Source organism: Cricetulus griseus, chromosome 2 (genome assembly GCF_003668045.3).
Source record: "Cricetulus griseus strain 17A/GY chromosome 2, alternate assembly CriGri-PICRH-1.0, whole genome shotgun sequence".
NCBI classification, from domain to species: Eukaryota; Metazoa; Chordata; class Mammalia; order Rodentia; family Cricetidae; genus Cricetulus; species Cricetulus griseus.
In genome coordinates this window covers 42,675,410-42,687,603 of record NC_048595.1, presented here as the reverse complement: position 1 = coordinate 42,687,603, position 12,194 = coordinate 42,675,410, and the positions used below count along the sequence as shown (strand labels likewise).

Below are 12,194 nucleotides of genomic sequence, written 5' to 3'. Positions count from 1 at the left end.
CCAGCCTACGGATAAGTCCTACCAGATCAACCTACCCAGTCTACAGATAAGTCCTACCAGATCAACCTACCTAGCCTAAGGATAAGTCCAACCCTGACAGCAACTACATGGTCTGGGGAAATTTGAAAGGAAACACCATGTCATCCAGTCAAGTTATCTCTCCTCTGACACTAAGGCTGTGTCCCCTGCCCCACTGGAAGCTCCCAGGCTTGTTCTCCTGGATAGACTGATACCTTCTGATGGCAATAATGAGCAGTAACAGACTGAGCCCTCGTCCCACGTGGCTGCAATAAACGCATCAGAAACACATTGCCCATCTCAGAGTGAAGCTTGGAGGCCTGAGGCGGCCACAGAAGAAAACCAAGGTTGACAGCTCCCAGTTTAAGAACCTGATATTCTATAAATGAAAAAAGGCCAGCTGCCTGTCCCGTCACCACTGAACTTGGTAAATGAATTATCCTGGCCTTCTGTTATTTTTCAAACTGGGAACTCCTAATGATATCTGTTTGGGCAACTCTAAACTTCATTTGTCAAAAAAAAAAAAAAAAAAAAAGGATCTCCAATTTGCTGAATCTGAAGTTGTTTTGTTTTGTTTTCTTCTCTAGGCCTTAAATTGTTGAGCATTTTTCAAAGCTTGTTTCTCTTTATCTAGTTCCATAAGGTCCATTTTATTTTGACTAACTCCTTAAAACCATCTCAGGTCACCCACAACCGAGGAGCAATTGGCTGAGGCCTTATGACCCCGGAGGCACTTTTGCATAGTTTTCCACAAATCTGACGTTGCAGGTGCCCTTGTATCTGCCTGCACTGAAATCAGCCACACACCTCACAGTACTGACTGGACCATCACACTCTGCCAAGATGCCTACTTGCGCTTCCAGCCTTGCTGCAGAGATGGACTCTTCTGGGACCCTTTCCTCCCCTGAGAGAGTAGCTAATCACTCCCACTCCCACCTCCTCAATATTTCAAACAAATGTCTATGGTAAACAGCCCATATTCCACATTGTAACTATTTATTTATGTGTCCTCACTGGACTAAGAGCCCCTCAAGTGGAAATTACATTTCATTCATAGCTGTTTCCCAGTGCCACGCTAGCTCTTGGCATACAGAAGACACATTTGCTGTTGACTCAATGAGTGAAAATAAGGAGACTTGGTCCCTACCCAAATGACCAGGACTTAAAACTTTGATTTAACCACTGGGAAAGGATCAACACGCTTCTGGAGTGGATCCTAATGGTATGGTTCCTCTAGAAACTGAACACATGGTTTAGACTGAGAACCCCAGATTCACAGGTAACTTAGAGGGTCAGGAACATCCCTCCATCCATTCCGGGAGCAACTTTTTCATCTTTAACCATCTGGAGCCCACAAGTGCTTCTCAGCAGGCTGGCCAGCCACCAGGCCGGAGCTCGTAGTAGCAGCTCCATTAGTGTCCACGTCAAAGAGAAAACAGCTACACAGCTGCTTCCCCAACCTGTGAGGCACATCTCTAAAATCATTTCCCTCTCCATCTATCTCCGCTGAAACCTTTCAGGCAGAAAGCAATTTGTCCTCAACTTACTCCGGGTTCCTAAGTTAGCAGAACTCCTCCTTCCATTCTCTCCTTCCCCACTCCTCCATTGAGCCAGTTATCACCACCCTGACCAATCCAAATGCTTTAGCCCGGCCCTTGCCTCCTTCTCCCTAGCATGTCATCTCCAGGTCAGCTGGATACCTGTCACTTGCCAGTTGCTTCCACTCCTGGGCCTTTCTATACTCTGCTTTCTCTGCAGGGTATGCGCCTCAACCACCCGGTTAATGACTCTGTCCTTCCGAGTCCCATGCAGGTATCCCTTCCTCCAGGAAGCATTCCCTGATTTCATTAGACGCTGTTCCTGTAGGCCAACAACTAGTCATTCAACTCTACAACCAACAGCTATGGACACCTAGCTCTGTTCCTGGTGACTCAGCAGGGAGGAAAACAGAAACACTACTCCCAGGAACCGGAAATTCTCCAAGTGGGGAGAATCAATAAACAAACAAATCAATAGGTAAAATTTAATTAAAAAGCCTCCTAGCATTTAAGGGGGTGAGGCAGGAGGAGTTCGAGTTTGCAGTCTGTGTGGGCTACATGGCAAGACCATCTCCCAACAAACCTATGGAATCACTGCCAAAGAGTGATCAGTGAAGAAAAGGAAACAAGGTAGAGAGGCTCTGTGTTTTGTAGCACTGGGATCAAACGAACTCTGCGTCTTGCACAAGTCAGGCAAGCACTCTACCACTGAGCTACGTCCTCGGACCTAGGCCAGGCTAAAGTATTACAAAATATTTGAAAGAAAGGGCAATTGTACTTATGGACATCAGCGAAGGCATTTCTAAAAGAGAAATGGAGACTTGAGTCCATTGAGGGTGGGAACACTGAGGGTCAGAACTGTAAGTTGAAAGGCCCTGAGGCAGAGGCATACTTGCTATATGTATAGACAGTGGGACTGAGTCAGGGGAATCGGGTACACAGTAAGTGTTTGTGTATTATTCTAGCCAGGGAAGCCTGAGAAGGAGAATGAATGTGGGAAACAAGGCCAAAGATTCATCCAGGAGCAAGGTCCTGTAACACATGGGAGGGGATCAGGAAGGGCAGACATCTAACTGAACATACACCTGTTCCACAAATGTTGACTGGCCAGACTGTGGGCAAATCTTATTCTAGGCACACCCAGTAAAACAGGATCTCTAGCAGCAAGGAAGACTCAGTGCGGTGAGTGCAGGGAGTGCAGGGAGACAGAATCGTAAGCTTAACCACAGAGCACATGCCTAGGTTAGAACAGAACACAGACTAGGGGCCAGGAAAGGAACCAAGCAGAGGAGCGTTTCAGAAGGGCAAAGAGCCTGTGAGGACCTCAGTTGCTTCAAGAAAGCTGGCAGGGTGAAGACTAGCAGCCTCTAGCCTGATATGGGAGAGCAGGAGCTCACAAATGGACCACAGCCAGCCCTGCCAGCAGCATCGAGATGCTTGGGGTTTATTCTGCAAGTGACAGCCATCCTGATGGGCTTCACTGGAGGATGGATGCTGGGATTCCCAGATTTGATATATCCATTTGTTTACAGCAGAGAGGCAAATTTGGAAAGGATAAGACAGGATAAGACAGGCTATAGAGTCATCTGGGCAAAAAGAGGACAAAGTCCTGAAGACCCAGCCATTGGGACAGAGGAGTCTAAATATATTCAGGAAGTAAAACCATCAGGACTGCAGGAGGGATCTGTGGGGCCAGGCTGGTCCATGACAACTGAGAGAAGGCGTGCTATATCACAGATGTCCATGGGACATTGAGGAGGTATCTGAAACTTGGGGGACAGTTCAAGGCCAGCCTGGTCTTCATAGCAAGTGGCTGAAGATAATCTGGGGATGCCCCCAGCAGATAGGCAATGCCTGAAACTGACTTGATATAATCAAGACACATGTAGGCCAACAGGTATGGGCTCTGACTCTGACCAGCCATTCACTATCCGCGATCCTGAGTAAGTTGGGGCACTTCTTTGAGTCTTGGTTTTCTCACCTTTAATTGGGTAATCTTTTTGTAAAATGTTGCCAGAGCTCTGGGCACATGGTATGTGCTCGGCTATTAACTACCATCAGCAGTCACTGGCAGAGGGGAAACTGAACAAGATGGTTCTGCTGTGTGAGCCTAGGTCTCACCTGGAGCCAGGGCTGGCTATCTACTGGGACCCATGGCTTAGTGCTTAGTAAATGGGTGTCACACGTGACTAAAACTGGACCACTGGAAAACAATACTTAATAGAATAGGCAAGAGGAATGACAGGACTGAAGAACTGTAAGTCCCCATCAATCATCTCAGATGGAGTAACATTTGCAAGGCAGACACCATCAGCCCTTGCCTTCCACCCCTGCTTTCCGCCCAATTCTGTTTCCTAGAAGGTTCACTTCTCTCTTCATGCTCTCTTCCCCTCATGCTGTAAATGTGCTCCCACACACTGTAGTTTACAGCCCTCCTTGGGTCTTGTTACCTCCTCAGATTCTGCATATAGGTGTATGTGTGTGTATTTGTGTTTTGAGACAGGATCTCATTGTGTGTTCCTGGCTGTCCTGGAACTCACTGTGTAGACTGGGTTGGCCTGAATTCACAGAGATCCACCTGCCTCTGCCACCCAAGTGTTCAATACCACCCTGGCCCACCATTAACTTTACTACCCCTTTTCAATCCAGAATGCCATTTGCTTTACCTACCCTTGCTTTTTTTTTTTTTTTTTGGAGACAGTGTCTTGCTATGTAGTTCTCACTACATAGCCCAAAGTGGCCCTCAAAATCATGGCAATCCTTCTGCCTCAGACTCCCAGTGCTGGGATTACAGGCACGAGCCACCACACTCAGCTCTGTAGTGCTCTTGAATGAGGAAACTCTACTTGTTTTAGTATATCTGTTTATTATCACTTCTTAAAGAGCAAGTACAATTTACATAATCACCCAAGCAGGCTTGTGTAGACATATTTCATTGAAAATCTTCACATATGCATCTTTTCAAACTGCAGTAAGTCTGCAAGAGAAATTTCATTATGCATCCTCTACAGAGCCTGTATTCAAATAAACCCCGAGGTGCGGGAAGCTTCAGGCCAGCTCCTCATTAGAAACCTCAGCATGGGGGCTCAGGAGCCCATCCCCTAAGGTCTTCCAGGGAGAGCTGAAAGGCTCAGATAAGTGAGCGCTGGCAAGCAGGGCTGGTCTCAGGCTCCAGTGGGCTCACCCCTGGGGTTGAGCAAAGAGAACAGACAGGGGAGTTCTGAGAGGCATCGGAGCTGTCTAAACTCAGGGGGATGGAACCGAGTGAGCAGCAGCGGTAATTGAGTTTCAGTTACCTGCAGGGTGGCGAAATAAAGTGGTAACTTCATCTGCCTGACATGGGGGAGTTTAGAGGTGTCCCTGGCAAGCTCACAGTGAAACCTGTCACCCTTCCATTGTGTTGGGTGATGGCAACTGGATGGCGCTTCCTAGTGACAGCCGTGTGCGTCCCGTCAGGCAGCGCCAGCGCAAGGCAGCTAATGAAGCCGCTCCCACAGGCCCGTCTCCCGGGGCTCCCCATATTCTGTCTGAAGGAATGGCACCATGGGAATATCCAGCACAGCCGACACCCGCATCACCCAAACTCAAAAGAGTCTTTGAATGGCGGAGCGAGGCCCAGCGCTGGGCCCGTCCTCGGGTCACTTTTTGTGGGTCTGTACAAACGTGCCGACCGGCAGCGCCCCGCTCTTCACCTGCTCCCGGATCTCAGCTCTGTGCTTTAATGTGAAGACCAGAGCTCGCACCGTCCTCCGGTAAGGCCCGTTAATGAGCCGGGAGCAGAGATGAAACGTTTCCCGCTCAATATTTTCAACCAGTAGGTGATCCATCTGAAAAACAGCAAAATTATCAAATTAAGGCCTTGCGTTGCATAAGGATTAAAAGCAAGAGAGGCTGGCGCACTCTGCTCTGGGGCCTCCATTAATCAACTGAAATTCAAGGACATCTACTTCCTGTCACAAGAGAAACAGGAAGAGCAAATTAATTCCACCCTGGCAATTAAGGAACAAGGCCATGTGCTTTGTGACAGGGACCTCATTCACAACCCCTGCCGGGTGGTAATATTTGCCATTATAACAGGAAACCGGCCTGAACTAAGCAACGGGCACCAGGCCCTGTACTTTACCAACCAGGAAGCGGGGCCCAAGGCTAATAAATCAGAGAAATGGTGCATACTTCTTTGTTTTAAAAGTGCCTTTCAACTTTGTATAACATTTTAGAAATGCTGGTCTGGACCCTGAGATGCACATGGTGCAGTTTATAAATCATGGTCACATTTAATATTCATAATTGACTATCATGTTTTACATGAGGAGGAGGAGCCAAGGTAAAAGGGGTCAAGGTCTCACAACTGAAGTGGCAGGGCTAGACCCAGACCCAATTCCAGAGTTCCTGTGCCTGCCCTTCCCCACAGAGACACTTCCAGGTGGCTGAGTCTGGAAGCTGGACAGGGTCTGTGGCAGTGCTGGGGTGATCTGCCTCAGGCCCCAGACCTAATCAAAGCAGGCCCACCTTCTAGTGGCAAGGATTGCTTTTCCCTAGAAATCACACTGTGCTGGCTGTTTTATGTGAACTTGACACAAACTAGTCACCTGAGAAGAGGGAACCTCTACTGAGAAAAATGCCTCCATAAAATCAGGCTGCAGGCAAACCTGTAGGGCGGTTACTGTGTGTAGCTGCCAGGTTTTTGCTTTTTATTGTTCATGGTCTGTGTGCTAGAGTCCAGGAAGAGGGAACCTCAGCTGAGGGAGCACCTTCATCAAACTGGTCTATGGGCTAATCTGGGGGGCATTTTCTTGATTAATGATTGATGTGGGAGGGTCCAGCCCCATCCCATCCCACTGTGGCAGTGCCACTCCTGGGCAGATGGGCCTGGGTTGTGTAAGAAAGCAGGCAGAGCAAGCCAAGAAGCAGGGTTCCCCCAAGGCCTCTACTTCAGTTCCTGCCTCTGGGTCGTTGTGGTGTCGTCCCCCCCCCTTCCCCTGGTATTTTCTCCTTCCTGCTGGGCTCTGTCCTCTCCCTGCACCAGGCCCACTATCAACTCTTACTGCTCGATTCTCTCAGTTCCACACCTTTCTCTACCCACAACTGTGCTTCTCTGTAACATCCCCAGCAACCTAATCACAGTCTGGGAAGGAGATGGCACTTAGCACAGATAACCAAGGGGCAATACGGCCAGATGTGGTCACCCCCATAACCACCCCTTCTGTTTAACACTTGTGCTGTCTTCTTGGTATTCCTGAGTTCCTATTTCTCAGTGATGGAAAATCTGATTTGCTGCCCTTATCTATCTGTGCCCATGGGTGGAGTGTGTATTATTCAGTTGTTCAATTTTGGATGACTGGCTATAGCTGGGGAAAGATACAAAACAGCCAAGCAGTGCTCTCAGAGGAATGGGCTTTGCAAGAAATGGTGCCATAATCAATTGCCATGTCAGTAAACTCTTGAATTCAAGGTCTTGTTCCTGAGTTTATCCTCAGTGCAAAACCTTCACATGCTGCTGTAACGGTGTGTTTGTTCTTTCCCCAGCAGACTTGGAGCACCTCTGGGGCTGACTTCATACACAAGATTCATTGCCTAATTTTCTGAGCCCAGCTCAGGAGTAAGCGCGTAGTAAGAGCTCAACAAATACCTGTGGAGTGACTATCCTTCCTCCCCACACATACCTCCCTCCTCTCCTGCTCTTTTAATAGTATCATTCCCACAGCAGATAAAATGTGGATTAGAGTTCTGTTTCATTTGTGTTTCTAGTTCATAAAATTCTACCTTAAAAAAGTGAGCTCACCTGCCACTCCTTCCATGAACCCTTCTCGAATTCCTAGATCATACTGTTGTGTGTGTATACAACTGCTCCCGAGGATCACTATTGCCATCTGCCTTATAGCTCTATTAGCCACTCACTCGAACTAAGCTAGGGGGAGTGAGCTTTTTAGGCTAAGGAGGCAATTCTTCATGCTTGTGTTCTCCCTGGCACCTAACAGATCCCATATTTGTTGAACTGAATATTCGCTGAAGAAAAACCATATGAGGGTTTTCCTTAGCACAATTGGATTTGTACACAGTTCCGAACACTTCTTTTTGACCACTGGATACATTTGTGAGAGAGCTGGTCAAAGCCAGGGGTACAGTCTGATCCATGAATCCATTAAACAAAGAAAAAACAAAACAAAACAAAAACCCAAAGAACTCCACCAAAACCCCAACAGTCCTGTGTGAGAACATACCCCTGAGCTGGACCTCATTAGCAACATCTGACAACCAACTGGGCCACCAGCCAGTGTCCCAACTCTTAATGATACTGGCTCACTTTCGAATCATGTTCATTTTTTTTAATGACATAATAGGGAAATGATCAAGGCCGCGGGGTAGGAAGGAGAGTGGATAATGAGGAAGGGGAAGTGAGAGAGTGACACTACGGGGGACACTCACGAGGAAAGATCTAAGGGACAGAAGAACAAAGACCTGGAAGGGAGAAAGGAAAGGGAATGGGGCCTGGGCTTCAACAACAGCCATTCGATTCATCTGCTCCATTATTCCAGGAACGAGGAAGTGGTCCACGGACATGGAACGCACGTTCTGCAGTGTGATAAAGAGCCAGCCTTTAGGGGTGCGCATTCACGTCACACATGACTTTCACTGTTAAAAAGCATGAACTGAAACAGAAACACTTGCTAGGACAATGGAAAACGTCTCAGTCATTGGGCTGGGAACTTGGGTTTACTACTGTGTGAGCGAGCACATTTACGGAGTCCTGGTGTCTGATGTGGATGCAAATATTGGGATTAGGTGGGCCATGGATTTACCTCAATAAAGAAATGACAAAAACAAGGGTTAACTTATGTAATTATGTAAAAGGATTTGTGTTAATTTTTTTTTTTTTTTTACAAAAATACCATCAAAAGCTGTTTAAGCAAGGCAGACAGGTTGTTTGTTTTTTTGGGGGGTGCCAAGGAAGACAGTAAGATATATACTTTAAATTTTTAAAATTTACTCTTTGAGAACAAAACCATTCAGCTATACTGAATCTGCTATTCTTTCCGATTACATTGGAAAGTGCTAACGAATGTATCACTTTTTAAACTTCGCTTTGTAACACTTGAGTGCTTACCACTTGATGTGCCATTTAAAGGATAATTAATGGATAAACTAAAAGGATAATTATTATGGAGTTTAATATAGCAGGCAAACTGCTCATTAATCCTTACAAGCATGGCTTCGTTATTATCATTTACTTAAAAAGATACCACAGGGAACTGGTATTTACCACCACATTAACTATGTATTATAGACCACACTGTATGTTTCAGCAGTAATCCTGGTTTATTTCAAAAATAAGCGTTATTTAAAATCGAGAATCTGTTGGCTAATCGATCGATACTCTGGAAAATGACTTACAACTTTCACATGTGCTCTCTCCGTTAGTCACACAGGACTTCCTTTAGGAAAAGTTAACTGCCTCACATCACATTGAAACTCTGCACTATCAGACAGACAGTAAAAGCCAGATGTGAAGGATAAAGATGTATAGAATGGGACATACAAGATGACACTAATTGAGATTGAGCAAGGTTCATAAGACAACACAAATGTAAATAATTATGCCAGTTTTCTGGGATGTTATTTAAATAATCAATAAAAATATGGGAAATTTGGCAAATAATTTGCCCTAAATAAATCCTGGGAAACCACAATTTGTCTGACCACATTTCCTTCAAAAACTATAATAATACACCATAAAAGGAACTGCACCACAATGTTAATCACATCACGTCTAGGTGGCAGGTTCAATGGTGACTTTTTTTTTTCTATTTTTTTCATGGATACATAGTTGAGAAGAAAGGAAGTACAGAACAGATCTAGCACTTAGACCTGACTTCTCAATTCCTTCCTTTAAAGGTTTCTGGTTATCGTTTGCCTGCATGGAGGGGGTGTGTGGGATGTGTGGACACATGGCAAGGCACATGTGCCGAGGTCAGAGAACAATGTTATGCAGTCAGTTCTCTCCTTCCACCTTTAAATACATTTCAGGGACCCAATTCAAGGTGTCAGCCTTGTGCTGCCAGGGCTGTCACCCAGGGAACCATCTCTCCAGCCCCAGACTCCTGTATTTGTTAATTTAATCTTTAAGGATATTTCAATAAGGAGAAATTACAATAGAAAAATATGGATGCTATATATCGTCTTTACTTTTTATTTTTTTCAAGACAGAGTCTCATGTAGCCCACATGAACCTACAGATCTGCCTGCCTCTATCTCCCCAGTGCTGGCATTAAAGGCATGCTGGCTTTAACCATGCCTGGCTCAATATTATTATTAATGAGTAAAATTTTTCCAGCATGTATACCTCAAGCCACTACTATCACCTGGGCTTCTGGCTGTGGGGGTAACGGAATATGCCCATCAGGTGATTTTATGCCTCAGATCTGAAAGTACAGGTCTTGACAAATAATGAGGGAGGAGAATCTCTCTTCTTTATTGCCACTGACATTTTACATTTCAAAGTTTTTATTTCAGTAGAAGAGAAAGAATTGAAAGTTGAAGAAACCAACATTTATTAAATGACTTCTAACCTGCAGGTACCATAGACTACTCCTTCATATAAATGGTTTATTTAACTTTCCCAAGAACTTAGGTGGTGAGACTCTGGTTCTCCTTTCACGGGTGAGAACAAGCCTCAGCAATGCTGAGGAATGTGCTTCAGATACACAGTCTTGGTAGTTCCAAAGACAACACACAACACTGTCTTCCCAAATGCTCACAAGTCCAAAATCCTTGAGGGATAACCTATCAGTTTAATTTATTTAATACCTAAAAATTGTTATGCATATGTATGCATCTGTGTGTATGTATGTGCCTGTGCATTGTGGGTACCTAAATGGCCAGAAGAGGGAGTCAGATTCCCTCGAGCTGTAGTTATACAGGTGGTTGTGAGGGACCCAGGGGGATGCTGGGAACCAAACTTGAGTCCTTGGCAGAGCATCAAGTGGTGATCTTAACTGCTGACAGTCTCCAGCCCCAAAAATAACTTTGCAGAATAGGCCTGCACGAAGATGGGAGAGCTCATTGTAGGACCCCCACAATCACACTTCAAGCCTTACCTTCAATTCCAAGGCTTCTGAGAGTAATTTCTGGGCATTTTTTCTAAATGACTCAGTTTTTGGATCACTTCGTACTTCAATAGAAGGTCTATCCAAATGTTTTTCAAAGAAAGTTTTCCACTCGGTGTGAACTTCTTTGGCAAGACACGCCACCTCTGGGTCTGAGTGCTTGCGCATCTTGTTCACAATGTGACCTAGGACAGAGAGAATCAGAAGGAAATGCAGTTCTCTCCTCTGGAAAGCAGTGAGGGGCACTCACACATGCAAGGATGCAAAGATTTCTGTGCAAGCATCCGCCGGCCCACCCGTGTGAAATGGATATATGTGGGTGAAATGAGACAATCTCTGGGGAGAACTGAACTGGCCAATGCAGCAAGTCTTAACGTAGACTCAGAAAGAACAAGGAAGGCCAAGTGTAGTGGAACACACCTTTAATCCCGGCAGCACTTGGGAGGCAGAGACAGAGGCAGCGGACCTTGTTGAGTTCAAGGCCAGCATGGTCTGCATAGAGAGAGTTTCAGGCCAGTCAAGGCTACATAGTGAGACCCTGTCTCAAACAACAAAAACAAGGGGGGAAGATTCCAAAGTTGCAATAAAATAGAATGAATTAAGCATTCATTGGAATCTTACTATATTTTAAGTAAAAACTTGGTTGAATTTATTAAAAGGATATTCTTGAGTGGGTGAAGGTGTTGTGTGCATAGCTGTACGTCTGTGTGGGTGCTCAGTTGTATGGATGTGCATAGGGGCTAGAAGTGGACATGTTGATGTCGGGATATCTTTCTCAATTGCTTCTCATCACTAATTTATTTATATTACGTGTATGAGTGCTTTGCCTGCACATGTGTATATATGTACCATGTGTGTACCTGGTGCCTGTGAGGGTCAGGAGAAGGAGTCAGAGCCTTTGGAACTGGAGTTACAAATGGCTGTGAGCTGCTATGCGGTACTGGAAACCAAAGTGAGCTTCTTGAGGAGTGAATTCTTCTTTGTGCTCATCAGCGAGCACAGGCTGGCTGAGACCCACAGGAACAGCCATACATATCTGACTAAAGCGCTTAACAGAGCCCCCTAAAGAAGAGGACTACATCACACACTGAGATGGATAGGTGCACACAAAAACATCGGTAGAGAAACTGACTTGTGTAGACTGAGTGTGCAGCACAAGCTTGTGATATTAACACTCAGGGCTGGTGGCAGGACACTGCCAGTTCAAGGTATCCTTGGTTACATCTCAAGTTTGAGACCAGTCTGTGCTACAATAGACCTTATCTAAAACAACAAGCAAACAAACAAAAAATGCCCAAACCAAAAAGAAGAGCCTATAGATTTACAGGATCTCAATAAAAAAAAAAAAAAAAAAAAAAAAAAAAACCTCAGTAGGTAGTTTTCGATAGAATACAACCAAAAATTTCTAGACTTAGACTTAACTTCTTACTGCACAAGAATATAAAATACTATTTTGAAACAGAGGGGTTAAACTGCTACAAATAACCTTCTAAGGTACCAGAAGACATTATAAAGGAGCATTACTTAAAATTAC

General features: G+C 45.3%; 1 protein-coding gene across 5 annotated transcripts in view; it reads right to left on the bottom strand.

The window, feature by feature from the left end:
• Positions 1-4,402: 4,402 nt before the first annotated feature.
• The window catches only part of Tceanc2 (transcription elongation factor A N-terminal and central domain containing 2), a 33,321-nt gene continuing 25,529 nt past the window's right edge, over positions 4,403-12,194 (bottom strand). For all 5 annotated transcript variants that reach the window (XM_027402365.2, XM_027402367.2, XM_027402364.2 and 2 more), the window contains 2 exons: positions 10,652-10,845; positions 4,403-5,383 (listed from right to left, as the gene is read on the bottom strand). In XM_027402365.2, coding sequence (XP_027258166.1) covers positions 5,195-5,383; positions 10,652-10,845 — 383 coding nt within the window. In that variant the 3' untranslated portion in view covers positions 4,403-5,194. The remainder of the gene's footprint in view (positions 5,384-10,651; positions 10,846-12,194) is intronic.